General features: G+C 42.5%; 1 protein-coding gene across 1 annotated transcript in view; it reads right to left on the bottom strand.

Annotated features, from left to right (window-relative positions):
- The window catches only part of LOC308282714 (ral guanine nucleotide dissociation stimulator-like 1), a gene marked incomplete at both ends in the record, with an annotated part of 31,240 nt that extends 14,089 nt beyond the window's left edge, over nt 1-17,151 (bottom strand). Inside the window, 8 exons of the mRNA XM_080723104.1 lie at nt 744-828; nt 1,666-1,769; nt 2,410-2,658; nt 3,371-3,528; nt 3,911-4,110; nt 4,573-4,617; nt 6,777-7,066; nt 17,128-17,151. Of these exons, the coding sequence (XP_080579230.1) occupies nt 744-828; nt 1,666-1,769; nt 2,410-2,658; nt 3,371-3,528; nt 3,911-4,110; nt 4,573-4,617; nt 6,777-7,066; nt 17,128-17,151 (1,155 nt within the window). The remainder of the gene's footprint in view (nt 1-743; nt 829-1,665; nt 1,770-2,409; nt 2,659-3,370; nt 3,529-3,910; nt 4,111-4,572; nt 4,618-6,776; nt 7,067-17,127) is intronic.
- Nucleotides 17,152-17,386: the final 235 nt, after the last annotated feature.

The following is a 17,386-nucleotide window of genomic DNA, read 5'->3' as shown; positions in this document are numbered from 1 at the left end:
AGCAATGAACCACATGAATCCTGGCGTCTCTATTCTGGATTTGACATTCGGTGAAAATAACAGATTTATAAGCTCCCGACAAGTCGCATTCCGATGCACTGTGAGCTTGTAAGCTTGTAGTCTTGGCAACTTTTGGCCAAAGATATTTAGTGTACAGCGAAACAGCTAGGAGGGAGCCTAGTAGTGTATTGCCCTGACAATGTCAGGTCAACCAAGTACTGTATATACAGTGGGGGTTCAGAGACCTGAAATTTGAGTTCCACACATTAAGAAATGTAATACATGTTTTCTATATGCAAGACAAACTCAAAGATGAATATCTGTAGAATTATTTAAAAGAAAATACATTGAGCCTCCCGGTTTGAAAGGTATAACAATGTATGGGGGCTACAGGTCTAAATGGGTTAACTGGGAATTAAGACCTAACATTGTTTGTAACAAGCTAATATATCGTCGTTGTCGGGTGGAAACCTTGTATGTCCAGAACCGTTTGTTTTGTATTTATCATTTTTAAAATGATTTAAACTAGTGAAAATAGCCGATCTACAAGCACACAACACCTCGTACCGCGAGGCGTTGTGTGCTTGTAGATCAGCTGTTTTCACTACTTTTGTGTGACAGTCTTGTGTGATGAAGCAGGGCTTTACTTTAAGAAAACATTTACAAATGTGAAATTGGAGATACAAGGTTTCTGCCCGACAGTGACGATATGCTTTCTTGTGGAGCTGATTTTGGCTTCTTACCTCCACCAGGATCTCTCTGTTGGAGAGAACACAGTTCTCATCGGGGAAGGTCTCCCATAGGTTGTCAAAGGTCGCCATGCTCTCCCTGGAAGAACAAAAAAAGAAATAAAAAAGAAACAGCCATTTATTACAGTGGCCAGGAAGTATGGAACAGTCGACAGTCTTAAATTCCTAGACCTATCTAATTAGGTCTCATTGTGTCATAAACTTTAAAGGTACACTTAACTCAAGTCTGTCTTTGCATAACTGGTCAACGGGCTAGACAATTACACATAAAAAAAAGTTGGTCAAGGACCATGTAGCTCATTACATGTTCACCTTTTTGGTGGGCCAAGACGACATGTTTACAACAGAGAAAATGAACATCGAATTTTATGGTTCAATTATCCATTACATTGTCAACTTTTATTGGCATGTTTCAGGTCCCCGAAGTGACATCCACTTCACAATAAAAGTGCAACTTTTGCCGGCTTGCAGCTTCAGGTCACATACATCTTACATAAGAAGTTCATCGCCCTCATTAAAAGAATGATGACGATGAAGAACATGTGATACAAGGTGATACAGCCATAGAGCTTGGGATCAAATCCAGAGGTTTTAAATGTCTGACTCAGTTGTCATCCTGTCCATACACGCTTGTATTACAGCAGCAGTGGTCTCCTGGCCAAGAACGGGCCATACATACATTCCAGATGAATCAGTGGGATCTTCCAATTAAGCCCGATTTAGATGTGTGCTGGTGTCTGACACCGAAAATAGCCAGTCTTCAAAAATCATTGCAGTAAGTTCAACGCGTTGTGACCTTGTAGACTGGCTGTTTTTTGGTGCGCGACAACCGCACGGAACTAATAACTAACTAAAGGTTGGCACATATGAACCCGAGATGGTGTGTACAGTATATACCCAGAAATGTGTCTCTTACCTGTTAACAGCAGCCCAAGTCTTCCTCAGCCTGTAAACAGCATTGGACTGAAGGGCAGAAAGAATGGCCCTGAGAGATGATAAGTTCTTTAGCTGCCGACATTCCTGTAGGAGCAACAAGTGAACAGCAATTGTTGGAATTCAGTACAATGAACGTATGGCTCTCATGCGACGAGTACCGGTATTAAACAAGGATGTGTTTTTTTCAGTGTTGTATTTTGAAGACTCTATTCACAACAGGAGAGCCCGGATGCTCTCTTGTTTTGAATTAGCTTCTGATCGGTCTCCCAAAGCATGGTTCAGGGATTCCAACACTGTTACAACACTTGCTCATCTGGCAAGCTAGTGTGGTATCCTGTTGCGTTGCAAACATGGATACATGGATACAAACAGTCACACCATATACATGATAGGTCTAAGGCTGTACAGGAATATACATCTTAAATCAAAACACAGCAGCACACCAATACAAAAGAAAAGTCAGTTTTTACATCACGAAACACACTTCATACACAAGATGTGATTATTGCAACACGCTCCTTTGCTGATCCCCACCCTCCATGCAACCAGGAGTGAACAATACCAGGTGTCGTGGTGTCTGTGTGTGTGCGTGTGTGTGCGTGCGCGCGTCTCTGTGACTCGCTGGAATGCATTTTTGGAAAAGGTGAATGAGGTGTGTTCAAGCTAAGCCAGGGTGTTAGGTTTGAATCTCGGCCCACCCCGAGTTCCCCCCCTTGTCACCAACCTGTGCCACTCGGATCCACTTCTCTATGATGCGGGCCCTCTGTGCCGGGCTGGTGGGGGTCCTGCGGGAGGAAGGGGGGCTGGCGGTGGCGGGGGTGGGCCGGCACAGCAAGGAGGTGATGACCCGGTTGGTGACGGCGTTGAACTGGGCGATGGTGGCCCGGGTGGTGGGGGACATGTTTGGCTTCTTGTCCCTCTGGGACCACACGCAGCCCAGGCACTGGTAGGGAACCAGCTTGACAAACAGGGCCTGGGGACACGGTGAGAAGGGACCAAGTGGTGGAAAAAGCACTTAAGTAAAAGTATCAATACTGTAATAATGTAGAAATACTCTTGTTGCAAGTAAAAGACCCGAATTCAAAATTGTACCTTTTTTTTATTGACATCAAACAATATTTGGGTCTGAGATGCAGTGGAGCAGAAGTAATGGAAATCTGAAATACTCAAGTAAAGTACAAATACCTCAAAATTGTACTTAAGTAAATGTACTTAGTTACTTTACACCACTGGAAGGGATAAGGATTAAGTCGGTAGTATTGTGTCCCCGTTGGTAACTTTCCGATAGTGTTGGAGTATTAAGGTTTGCAATATGAAGCAAATCTAATACCAATGCCATCTCTAACGCAAGCATCTATTACTCGAGCCCAATGTTACACTTAAACATTACATATTTTTAAATGAGCGGGAATAGCTGATATACAAGTAGATTGCCATTTTTTGAAATTCTTTTACGTTTTTGCAAGAATTCGCCAATAATATTTACAAAAAAGCTCAAGCTCATTTCCACTGTGGCCATTTGAGTGTAAATATAGGTGTAAGTGTAAATGTGCATGTGTAAATGTGCATGCGCACCAGGTTGCAAGTGGTTACACTAACAACCGCCCCTGATTGAGGTCAAGTCAAAACTCGAGGTGACAAAGCCTGGTGACAAAGCCCTTTTCAGAGCCTTCCCTCTCACTTACAGAGTCGAGGCGGGTGAGCTGCTCTGCGATGGCGTGCACGGGGAAATCCATGATGTCACCTGCTTCCTGATCGGTCTCACTATCCAAGCCTTCCGAGCCGGAATGGCGTTCTTCCTGTTCCACATCTGCCTGGGCAGAATGCCTTGTGGTCTCCATTTCTGGAACAGCGTTAACAAATCAAAAACCATGTGAAACAGTATGGATTACATACCAAGCATCTAATTCTGGGACATATACATGCCATGAGCAATTCATTTTTAAAAATATAATAGAACTAGTCCATATCCGTTCTGGGATATACACGCTCATACATCATCTACCACGCACGCACGCAAATAGCAGATTTACAACCTCGCAGCGCTGAACGAAGCAACACATTGCGGGCTTGTAGATCAGCCATTTTCACTATCTTGGGTCCCGGGCAAAAGTCTTGAGCTAAAACTTTTGAGAAGCACTGCCTTATAGAGCGTAACCGGAAACAAATTGGACGCCAGAAGAAGATTCACAATGACATGTGCGGACTGCGGAGGCGAAGCTTACCTTGCTTCTGGAACCTCTTCAGCAGCTCCTCTGCCTGGCCGGCTAAGGAGCAGTAGTTGGGCTGGCAGCGCATGCTGGTGGACACGGCGGCACTGATCTGCAGGTGGTCCAACAGCAGCCTGAGAGGCGAGTGCAAGGGAGGACAACGGAAGTCCTCGCTGTACTCGTCCAACCACGTCTGGAGCAGCGTCAGTACCGGACTGGGGAAATTCACATTCAAGAGTCTGTTTAAAACCTCTCGTCTCAATATTCAAACTTTTTGTGTTTTTTTCAAAGAAAGATCTAAGAAATTCAATGAATTAGAAAAGAAATGTCTAAGAAGTCGTGAAAATAGCTGATCTACAACCTCACAATGCGGCATGAAGCGACACGTTGTGAGCTTGTAGATCTGCCTTTTTCAATAGTTTGGGTCCTGGGCAAACGTCTAAACTCTCGTCTACATATTTTAACTTTTTGTCTTTTCGTTAATTAACTCCCTACTTCATCATACTACAGTATCACACAAAAGCATCGAAAGTAGCAGATCCACAGCATGAAATGCGGCGCGAAGCGACACATTCTGAGCTTGTAGATCTACTACTTTTAGAATAACACACGCTTTCATAAGGCATGCAGCATATGGGTTGAAAAGAGGGCTGTCATGGGAAAAGTCATCCACCCACCTCCAGTAGCATTCACTGTTGTCCATATCTGAGGCGGCATTGTCCCTGCAAGACACAAACAGGGACAACATTCACACAGGCACTGTGAATGGACCACTGTGGGTTTGGCCACACGCCTCTCTCCACACAGCGAAATCCTCAGGGTTCATCTAGTTCTGAGTGTACAGATCTAACCTCACATTTGTACACTCACAGAGTTACAAACGGATGGATTAACACTATGTGATACTGATAATGTGACTGTGTATTAAGTTATTATAGTATTCATTACATTTTTTTTTCTTCTTTTTAGTTTTAACACTGCATGTACTTTTTGTTTTAAGAATTGATTTTAGTTGAAATTTAGTTTGAATCTTTCAGGTAATATGAGGAAAATATTTGATTTCTAGAAGCTGAAAAGGGTAGGATGGAATAAAATACACGACATGATATGGTGGGGGGGGGGGGGAACAAAGATTACATGCAATTCCATATAGTTTTAGTTAATTTTAGTTTTTGTTTTGCATTGTTCACTTTAGTTTTTACTTTGTTGTTTTCTTACAATAGTTTTTATTAGTTAACACAATTATTTTGTTTAGTTCGCTATAATAACCCTGCAGTCAATTCCCTTGTACTGTACTTTATCCATTTTAGACTTGGAACCACTTTAACCACTATTTTATGCTTTAACTATAAAAAAAAGAAATAGCAGACTACAAGCTCACAGTGCGCTGCGAGCTTGTAGATCTGCTATTTTTGAACAATTCTGGATTTCTTTTTTGCATTTCTTTGAATATATCTTTTTAAATTCCCTGTCTCTCTGCAAGCACAAACCTGCTCTGGCAGCTCTGCTGCTAACTGCACACCAAGGCCACTCTGGATGTTTGTTGAACTACACAGACTTAACGTAATGCACACCTGCAAGGTGTTCATTATCAGGACATCAAAGATGCTCGAGGACTGCTGCTTTGTCAGGGCGGCTACTGTAAGCCTATGTGTAATACAGCCCTAATGCAACGTGGTGATTTAGCTTATACAGCAACTTCAAGGACGGCCTTTTCATCTGTGTCTTTGAGGGTCTGAGGGCATTCACACCAAATATTTGATTTGAAGAGTTGAATGGAAGCGGGTGGCAGTGGGCCCCATTCCCTTTTGAATTAAATATTAATGGTTCCAACCTCATAGTTTCTGAGCCAAACTTTAATAGTCAATTTGTGGACTTGGAGTGAGTCAGTCATTGTTCAATCATTAAAGTTCACTGGTGCCTCCTTCTGTAGTACATTAAAGTACATCGATGTTGAACTTTAACGTGCCCCTGGTGAAAGGAAAGCCCACCTTTAGTGCAAAAAAGGTTGATGCACCAGTTTTGAGACCCAATCTCGTAATTTTTTAAACCCCCCACTCCTGGGTGTTTGATAGTAAGTGATTGCCATGAATGTGTGTAACAAGACTGTTTGGAGAAACATAGGAGTATAGGAAGGGGAAGGTGCTGTTCATTACAGTAGGTGAAACTGTAACCAAGAGAGTTAAAAGACAACATGATACATGGATAGAAATAAAGATGAGGAAAATGTTTTACTGTGTGCATGTGCATGCGTGCGTGTCACTTTCAATAAAAGGCAAGAGTTATGGCTGTACTGTAACCAGGTTAGTTGTTCGACTAAACATTAACTAGACAGAAACTAGGTCGATGGATAAGGATGTAAAGAGGGCAGTCAAGGAGCTCAAATGGATGATAGTAATTTTCCTCTAAGGTTTTGTGTCAGGCAAATGGGTGTGTAGTACTGTGTATACAAAATGTATGAAACATCAACATCACCTTTGTCTGTATGCCTAGTAGTAGTCCATACCTAGTTCAGACCACCGCAACGCACGCTTCTGATTGGTTGACGCGTTATCTACACTTTTTGTGACGTCTCTGCTCTGCCAACTTGCGCAGCGAGGATGCATCTGGCTATTATAGACAACGTATGGAACTTCCATGTTTTTCAGACACAAATACAAAATGTATTATATTTTTTCATTAATGTCATGAACAAAGAAAAATCGAAGACATTCCATAAATCAGGAAACCGTGTTTAAGAAGTAGTGAAAATAGCCGATCTACAAGCTCACAACACGGTGCGAAGATTGGCTGTTTTCACTAGTTTGGGTCCCACGGGCAAACGTCCGATTTCTTTTTTTGGGTCACACAAGCTAAAAGGTTTAGGAACCAGTAGGCCTACCTCTGGAAGAGCATCTGGATGAGCGTGGCGGTGCTGGTGAAGGTCCTGTACGTGGACAAGAAGATCCGGCAGTAGTCCTGGTCCTGGCAGCCAGGCTCCAGGAGGTGGCTCACCAGCCGCTCCAGCGTGGCCGCCTTCAGCCGACGCACCTTGCAGGTGCGGTACTTGACGAAGTCGTCGTTGGCATCGCCACCGCCGCCTCCGGGGCGGGGGGACAGGGGTGTGCGCCGGAGGGTGACCCCGTACACCACCCCATCCTCGGACTCATCACACCACTCCTGAACTGGGTTCTGGAAAAACACAGGTTGACAATGTTTTAGGGATGGGATGATAATCGTTATTATCGTTTATCGTGATAAAAAAAATTGAAGATTTTTTTTTTTGTGAACTTGTCCTCCGTCATATGTTGGGATCAATTCACCTTTGATACACGCGCCATTTTTTTTTTCGCTCTACAAAATGTCTTTGGCTCACAACGCATCGTGACCAGTTGTGAGCTTGCAGATCTGTTTTTTTTTGGGGAAATGTTCTGCCCCAGAATATGGATGCTGGGGCGATAATATCGAATATTGCAATTATTTTGGTCACAATAATTGTGACATGACATTTTCATATCTTCCCATCAATAATGATGTTATCGTTTTGTTATAGCACTGGTTTCCAGTGGTGGGAAGTAATTAATTACATTTACTTATGTACTGTACAATTATGAGGTACTTTTACTTTCCAGAATTTGCAGACTTTGATTATTCATACAAAACATACAAGACGTGGAATCATTATAGGTTAAGCTATACCAACACATAAAGTAATTAAAATCATACCCATATTTACCAACTGCAACATTAAGTGATGAACACATTAATGCATTTTAAATACTACAATCCAATGATGTTAAATCGACCATTCTGTATAATGAGTACCATGTACTATGTTTGTAATTAAAGTATATTTTGATAGCAATACTTTTGTACAAAACATACAGATCACAACGTTAAATCAACACTGAAGATTACACCAGTCCGTAGAAGATGCAGTCATACACACTGGGAAAGGGCCAACAGCTTGGATATCCTCCAGTGGTCTAAAATAGCCCTTTCTCCTTGAAATACACAGTACGGTTCTGGGTCAACACAAAATATATTTAGTTGAGTGACTGGTCACAACACTGGAGGGTCAGAGGCTAGACCTTGAAGTGGTAAAAATAGCAACAAAACCACCATGACCAAACAGCTTGCATGACCCAGCCACACACACACACACACACACACACACACACACACACACACACACACACACACACACACACACACACACACACACACACACACACACACACACACACACACACACACACACACACACACACACACACACAATTCAAAACAACACAGCGATGTAAGCCTCCCAGTCAAAACCACCAGTCTCGTGGCTACGCAACCACATGCAATGAATCCTGAGTATTTCCCAAAGGGTCCATTCGATTACATTTGTAGATGTTGTACATTCTCAGTGTTGCAAATTACATTTTAATGACTAAAACTTTATTTTAACCAACCTGTATAACCGAGCAAGCACGTTAATACAATATAACTGTACTGCACAATGCACATCTGCAGTGGTTGGATGTGACAGCCTCCTTATGCTTCCACTGAGAAATGTAGACGCTGGTGTCGGGTAGAAGACCTCCTGATTGACCAAGTAGTACTGCCTGAAGCTCATATGTGCCCAACATCTCCCCACTGGCCAGTGAGGAGATTCCCTCCTGGGGAGAGCACTAGTCGTTTGGTTGAATCGTGTAAGTAAAAGTATCAATACTGTAGAAATACTCTGTTGCAAGTAAAAGTCCTGAATTCAAAATGTACTTGAGTAAAAGTACAAAAGTATTGGCATCAAAATGTACTTAAGTACCAAAAGTAAAAGTACTCATTAGGCAGAATGTCCTTTTGCAACTTTTCAAAAGTATCCACGAGTTTCCAAGGCCCCATAGTGCATTGCGCAGACGCTGTACCGAGCTTCTGGTGCCGCAGCCGAGTGTGATTTACAAGCTCACAACAGGCTGCATCTGCGACGCGACGTGAGCTTGTATGTCTGCTGTTAAACCGGAAGTGTGGTCCAAACAGGTCCAAATAATCTCCAGTAAACTCCCGCGGAAACAGGTGGATACAAATCTTTTGGAAATAGCACTCATGCCAGTGTAATACTATTCGGGTGTAAATTGGACTAGCCCAGAATATACCGCGGGGTATAAAACAGGCTATATGGCCCACTTTAACTCTGGGTATATATTTTGGGCTGGTGTGCACCGGCACTGCCCATAATAATGAAGCATGTGTGTAGCCTCAGCTTGCGTTGGCTATGACGCGTATGAAGTGCGTGTGTGACGGGGTGCCCTTACACTGTGTAGCATGTAATGACTAGGCATCCAGTCAAAACACAGCCAACAGCCAATAATTACGCAGTGTTCCTAAAATGCACATGCTGACATTAGCCAGCCTTTAATGTTTGTTTTTACGCTTTTTTGCTTACTAAGCTGTTAGTACCTTCAAATTACCAGGTATCGGGCTTCCATAAAAAAATAATGTTTGTGGACAAATACAGGATTAGCAAAGGTTAGTGCATCGTAGGCAAAATGTTCCGAATAGAAATACTAAACATTGTGTAAATGTCAGCAAGGTCTCCCGTTCAGGGCCGTCACTCCCTGGAAGAGCGACAAAAGGTTTTGGAGCTTTTTATCCTAAGAAGTGTATCATTCAAATACTGAACAAATATGGAACCAAATGGATCGATCCATTACCCAGGACTGTACTGCGTTAGAAGAACTTTGACTTGGACAATAGGTGCAACGGTTTATACTTGTTTTAATTGTGAGATATGATGTCATGGGGCCCAGCATCCACTTCACTCATAATAAAAAGAGGAGATATTGCACTCTATAAGTTTCAGGCAGCACTACTTGTCAACCAGTAGATGTCCTACACAGCACCTGACACCAGGGTCTACATCTCTCAACTAAAAAGTAGGGAGACCTTGGTGCCCGCTGGCCTACTAGTCCAGGCGCATACCACTTAGGGATTGCCACGTAGGCATGGATGCCTCGCGGCGTCGCCGGTTCAATTCCCGATCCAGATGACCTTTGCCGCGTGTCACTCTCCGTCTCTCCCCCCATTTCCTGTCAGTCTACTGTCCTATCAATAAAGGCATAAAAGCCCAAAAACAAATCTTATTAAAAAAAATAATAATAATAAAAAGGTAGGGAGACCAGACCACCTCCAACCACCACAGAAGTGCTAGCTAAGTGATTCTCAGGACCTCAAGTTTGATATGCATCAGGGCACCGACCCCCATTTGATACAATATTGTCTCTGGGACCCCCAATCCAGACTGGAAAAGGTTCTGTTTTATTTAACAGTGAGAGTGTACAAATGGAACCAAATGGACCCGGTCCATTTGGCACTCTAACAGTTACAGTCCCGTACATACAGTAAGGGTCCATTATTTTGGACTCCTGGTGGTCCCCCCAGAATTGATGTTGAGAAACAGATTCTCATCGATTTCTTAGTAGATTCATAGACTTGTTTGACACTTACTTAACCACTTCAAATCTTAAATCGTCGATACTTAGCAAACTTGACCTTTCACTCTGTACTTGGTCTGCTCTTTTTTATCTCTACACCAAACCTATTTGCCAAAAATAGCTTGAGAGCGTGTAGATCTGCTATTTTTGTCTAAAGTTCTCCTCAGAGTATAGGGATGCGAGGGTTCAAGTTGTTCATGATCCTATCACACAAGGATTTGTCGGCCCCCCTGTAGTAACTCTGAGGAACCCCTGTTGAAGACCATTGATTTAGATAAAACACACAGTAGTTTTCCATTACGCTAATGTCAGCCACGGAGGCCCTTGTTTGATTTCAGTGAGAGCCCTCTCAGTGCATTCACAAGAACGCCTCCTTCAGAATGCTACAAGAGCACTCCACGCAATTATCATGTAAAGGAACACGGGTTTATGAATGCAGCCGTTTTGAAAAGTTCCGCTGTTTGTTGAATGAAAGCGGGATTGTCCGTCGCATAATGAGACTCGGTTGTGTCGCATAAATCAAAAACAGACAAAGAAAGCACTGGAAAACACGGAGATAGATAAACAATCGCTCTCCTCTAGACTGTGACAACTGCAGTGACAACACGGTACAGGGTTTTTGTTTTAACTCAAGTTTATTAATAGTTTATAGTTAACTTAACACTGATTTTCACCGTCTTATCATAAAGCATGTGTATGATAAGTCTGTTATTTTCAACAACAAAAACAGACATATGCCCCAAATAACGCAAGGGTCAAGTGTCTTGCTCAGGGTCACTTGGCAGGGAGCGTGTCGCTATTTCGACGTGTCATTTGTTCGACGGCACGCAATTTCGACGCGCCGATAGTTCGACTTAGGGATCGCGAGATTTCGGCGCCGCTGTTTCGACGGCACCCTTTTTCGAAAAAAAGGACGCCAATGTTTCGACACGACAACTGTCCGACACGACAACCGTTCGACAAGGCGGCACGGTATTTCGACAATGAAAAAAACAAGTCTCCCTCACACACACGCACAGACAGACTCACAATGACAACGCTCGTACGCTCCTAACCCAGCATTACCCTCCTCCGACCCTATATCGTTTTTTTTGTTCTCTTTCTCGTCTCTCGTCTCCTTCGCTCTCCCTCTCTTTCTCTCGTCACACACATTGATTGATTGATTGAAGAATGTTTTAGAAGTTTGCAATAGAAAAAAGTACAGTTTCATGACAGTACAAATCGTCTGTCTGTCTCTCGCCTCCTCGCTTTCTCTCTCTCTCTCTCTCTCTCTCTCTCTCTCTCTCTCTCTCTCTCTCTCTCTCTCTCTCTCTCTCTCTCTCTCTCTCTCTCTCTCTGTGCGCGGTGGCACATGCTTAAAAGAACAGATCTGCAAGCTAATGTAGACTACTATCTATCCGACGGTGTTGATAGCTTGTAAATCTGTGCATGTAACCTTGTACTTTTTTTTTTAAACTCCATGCTCTGCAACTTTCTATTGGACACAGACCGGCAGGTTCATATGTGCATAGGCCTATGGCATATGCCCACAGCTAGGGAGGAGAGTATATTTTACGTTTATATGGGGCTAGTACATTTTGCACCCATATTACTGTCATGTCTTAATAATATGTTGCTTTTAACAAGTAAACTAAGTGATTGGTGGAGCCTGCTGCGCACTGACTGTGGCCATTCATTAAGCTACTCTTAAACAGGGCCGTGCAGTCCACACAGGCAAAATAGGCAGCCCCACACAGGCTGTGGGCCTCATGAGATTATTATAATTTTTTTAACCAACATGGGCATGCATGGGCCCCCGTTGAGCTGTTGAACAAAGAACAGTTGAAGTGAGGGTTAACATGAAACAATTGCTTTGGACATAGCTCATTGGAATCTGAAAAGAGCTTGGCTCTCAAAGGTGCAGACCAGATAACAATGGCCCTAATCACCCAAGCAGTTCCTTCATGTGTGTTCTGTGATGTCACATACATCTTTAAAGTGATCCCTGACTAGTAAGCCATGGCCCTAATCACCCAAGCAGTTCCTTCATGTGTGTTCTGTGATGTCACATACATCTTTAAAGTGATCCCTGACTAGTAAGCCATGTAGGCCTTAATATGTTATAATAACCCTCTTTAACCAAAATATACCATTCAAAACACTTACAATATATTCCTTTGAGAGAAAACAAGTTATATTTTCAACCCATGGGGGGAGCCATTGCACTGTTCGTCGCATGTAGTGATGACGTAGAAGATACATTTTGGCTGGACGGGCCAATTTAAAATGGCGGTGTAAACAAGTTTTAGATGTTGAATTAAACACTTTACTAACCTGGCAAAACATCCTACTTGATTGAACAGAACAGAAAAGCACCACACTACTAACTACAGTTAATCTGAGCTTCAAGACAATGTTTTAAATATTGTAAAGAGAACGTTGTTTAGACCTTCCATATTAACCTTATGGGCCCGACCAGCCAAAATGTATCTTCTACGTCATCACTGCATGCGTCGAACAATGCAATGGCTCCCCCATGGGTTGAAAATATAACTTTTTTCTCTCAAAGGAATATATTGTAAGTGTTTTAAATTGTATATTTTGGTTAAAGAGGGTTATTATAACATAATAAGGCCTACATGGCTAACTTGTCAGGGATCACTTTAAGAGGCAGGGGCGTGCAGAGACATTTTGAAGGGGGGGGGGGGGGGGGGTGCTCAAGTGAAAAAAAGGGCACCTTTTGGAACCAAGCATTGGTAATTCAGTGTTTGGGGGGGGGGGGGGGGGGTTTGAATGATGTCAAGTGGCCGGCACTTACACATACATTACATGAGTTAACAGGTTCAGACAATGGTCTATTGATATGCATACATGCCCTGCTGTGACATATCTAATAGGTATTGATATGCATGTATAAATTCATTGAATAACCGATTAACCATTTAATCTACGATAGTCCCTGAAAATCGCAGGCCCCCCCTGCAAGTGAAAATCGCAGGGCCCCCCTTTTGCAAATGATGGAGTTCTATCCGTCCGCCATTCAAGGTTATATGAGATACATAAAGGTTTCCTGTGTAAATAAGCCGAAAAGCTTACTAGGATCTCCTTTTAGTTGACCTTGGCTTGACTGTACTGTCATGAAACTGTACTTCTAATAAAGTCTTCAATCAATCAATCAATCAATCTATCTGGAAGAAGTTGCACATGAACTCTGCAGCCGCACAGAGGCACTCCAACAACCACTCTGACATGCTAAATGCTGGGTGCAGTAAATGTATTTGTCTGCATAAAGGCAATAATTGAAGTAGCTATGAATTGAAATATAATTAACAGGCTGCCTGTGATTTACATGTATTTATTGTGGTTGAGAACCACTGCAAAACAGGCACTTAAAAGTTATTCTTGTTCTTATTATCATTAAGGTAGTTAGTTATTTGTAGGTAATAACTCTGATATTCCCATTATGTTATCTTGTAACTGTAAAAATTCATGTGAGAGTGAAGCACAATTGCTTTTTCTTATTTTGTTTATATGGAATTATTTTTGAAAAAATGCTAGTTTGCATTAAACTCATGATTTATTTTCTCATATCTTAATTATTTGAAAATATTTTCAAATAATTAAAAACAAAAGTTTAGGAAACCAAATGTAAACAGGCATTACTTGCGACTCCAACTAGAAATTGGTCCGCAACCCACACATGGGTCCCGACCCAGGTGCCTCAAACTGGGGTTTGCCTGGGTCCTCCTAGGCCCTAAGCACGGCCCTGCTTATCCCGTCCGTAAAGATTACTTTACCCCACGTCCTCAGGTAATGTTGTTGTTGAGAGTGAGAGTGAGAGAGAGACAGAGACAGAGACAGAGACAGAGACAGAGACAGACAGACAGACAAAGAGAGAGACAGAGAGAGAGAGAGAGAAAGAGAGAGAGAGAGAGAGAGAGAGAGAGAGAGAGAGAGAGAGACAGACACAGACGAGAAAGAACAAAACACTATGGGGTCGGGGGAGGTATGGCTGGGTTAGGAGCGGTGAGCGTGTGTGAGAGAGACTTTTTTTTTTTTTTTTTTTGAAATACGTGCAGCCTTGTCGAAAGACCGTGCCGGCCAGTCGAAAGACCGTGCCGCCCTGTCGAAGGACCGGCGTCAGTTTTTTCGAAAAAACGTGCCGTCGAAACAGCGGCGCCGAAATCTCGCGAACCCTAAGTCGAACTATCGGCGCGTAGAAGTTGCGGGCCGTCGAACATTTGACACGTCGAAAAAGCGAGATTTCCCCCACTTGGCACAGAGCGACATACAGTGTAGCTGAATGGTTAGGTAGCCTGCCTGGAGAACCAGAGCCCCTGGCTGTCCCTGGTTCGATTCCAGGCCAGGCTAGCAATATCGATGTGTGTCCCTGAGCAAGACTCTTTCCCTCACAGGAGGAAATGGGTATCTATTAACCAGCCAACACGAAGCCTGCGGCTCGCACCTGGTACCTACTGATTGCCAGACAGCCACTGTCCTACAGCCACTTCTCCTCATTTTCATCAGTCATATAACATAAGAAAAGGCTCAAATTTCAGACTACCGGTACTTCTGAATTAGCGGGGGTACTACTGCTACTACTACTTTTCCTCATTTCCTTTCATATAACAGACAGTACAATGCCACACTCTCATAGAGCGAAAAGCTCCAGATTCAGACGTCTCTGAATGCTAATAAAGGTTTTCCAAGGTTTCTTTCAATGTTCAAAACATGGGCTGGAGGCCATGCCTCAGACCTCCTTATTATCTAACTGACTCCATAGCAGATGCAGATTCCAGATTTGTTTCTTGTGTGTGGGGAGGTTTTGTGGGCAGTCTACATAATATCATGTCTTCTATTCCAAGCTCATCAATGCACCAAGGACACATGACAACATTTCTCACCTCTTAAATTATCGGTTAACGAGGGGGGTTAACCTTACACTTGATGGAGGCGAGAGCACATGTACTGTAGGTGTAGGCCAATGTGCTTTACATTCTTCAACTCTGAGTTTGTACAAATGTAACCTGAAGGGTCCATTTGGTTACAATGGCACTCTCTCAGAGTTCCAAGTGGATATATTTAATTAACACTGAGGATTGTGGGTAACATTACACAAACATGCACACGAGACCTATAGGCTATGTTGTGATTTGGGATTCTCATAATATAGGCTTATACTGTATAAATGTTGGAAATAATCATGCAGTTGTGGAAGCAGTCCACCCTGGTTAACTCACCACACTCGGTGCCGCGCTGTGAGCTTGTATTATCTGCCATTTCTCAATCATTAAAGCATAAAAGAATGGTTAAAGTAATAATGCGTTCAAGGTCTAAAGGGTTGAACAAAAATACGATTATCAGTGATTCAGTATACATTTAATTTCACTAAGGGCTTCTAGAGTGTTGCAAATAGTGCTAGTTTTGAATGTGAGAAATTTACAATGTAAATGATAGGCCAATATTGTGCCAAGTATACACTGCCAATACACTATACAGTATGTACAACAACTATCAACCGCCTCCACCTCCACTCATAATGTCTTCACATCATGTGCAATTCCATTCTGCTACCTGTTGCCACCTTTCAGAAGTTCTCAATTTAAGTAATTTTCTTGATTAGATATGGACTACTCCTGTATGTAAATATCTGAAGTTGTCCCTTATCTGTTTGCATGACAAATGATCTTTAATGACAAATTTGAGCACTGCCTCCATTTTACACCCTCGGGGTTAAACTAAACACGGATGAAATGTTGCTGTGCAGTGTGCGGTAACACAACAGGCACTTCCAGGAAAGCATCAACAAAGAACAACGTGAATGCTTGAGACAAGAGACAGCTCCTTTATGCAATAACCATGTCACCAGTTGCATTGCACATGAGGGGCTGTTGTACATGAATTCTCCCCTTAAGTCTGACAGTGTACAAATGGAACCAAATGGACCTGTGGAGTCCCTAGATTCCACTTTGAGAACCAATGGTTTAATTAATTTGTACACTATCTCAGGAAGAACTCTGGATTGTGTGCATCTGTCCTCACAATTACCACTGGATCATCATGAATCATGATGCAAAAATAATTAAATGACAGATCATTAAATTATAGGCATTATAGGCACCAATTGTAGGCTAAAAGCACAGTCAACAAAGCCACACATGTTGGCTATTGTAGTCCACTGGATCTCAATGTGGGGTCCGACTTCGGGGACCCCCAGCCAGCTAAACAAATTGATAATTAACAGGAACCAAATTGACCTTACATCACTGTAACTCTAAGAGTTAAATTAACACTAAGGATTTCACTGTGGAGATCCCAGGGACCCAGGGAGATTAGAAAAGGCTACAAATTAAATGGCCTACCAGTAGGCCTATATCAAACTGAATTATTATTATTGAAAATACAAATAAAAAGTTGAGAATGACTGGTCACAGTCACAAAGCCACACATAGGCTGTAAGACTACAGAAAACAGTGGATGCACACTATAGCTATAGTATAGATCTATGATATAATGTTCAGCTGCCACTGCCAGCATGACCTACATACTTGTGATTGACCATCAACAGCTGTAAGTAGGATTTCTATAGCATATGACTGAGTGGACCCAGAAGCCAGAACTCTAGCCAGTTAACACAGAGTTTTGGTTGAAAAACCTGCCTGTATAGACGTGATCACAAAACCAGCCGTTGTATAAAATAGCCAGGCTTTATTTTATTTTATTAACTAGCCTATAAGTGGCAGATCATGTAAAATCAATTTAAAATCCACATCTCTGTAGACTAGTTTGACTTACCATTGTTAACTCCCATTTTCCCATAGCTCGTCGGGTTTATGGGGCGCTCTGTTCCATCTCTGCGATTTAAAAAACTGTAAATAAAGAATCCACTTCGCGAGGTGCAAGATCAGGGATGCATGTTGGTTATAATATTAAAACAAATAAAATATCTCCCTTTCAACTACATGTTTTACACAAATAAAAACACATTTCCCGTTACACTTCTGCTAATGATAGGCAGACATGGCCATTGCTCCAGGTGTCCCGTATGAACAGG

The sequence above is a fragment of the Nannobrachium achirus genome (assembly GCF_963921795.1).
Source record: "Nannobrachium achirus genome assembly, chromosome: 4".
Lineage (NCBI taxonomy): Eukaryota > Metazoa > Chordata > Actinopteri > Myctophiformes > Myctophidae > Nannobrachium > Nannobrachium achirus.
The sequence above is the reverse complement of the archived record's forward strand: the minus strand, read 5'-3'. Positions and strand labels throughout refer to the sequence as shown.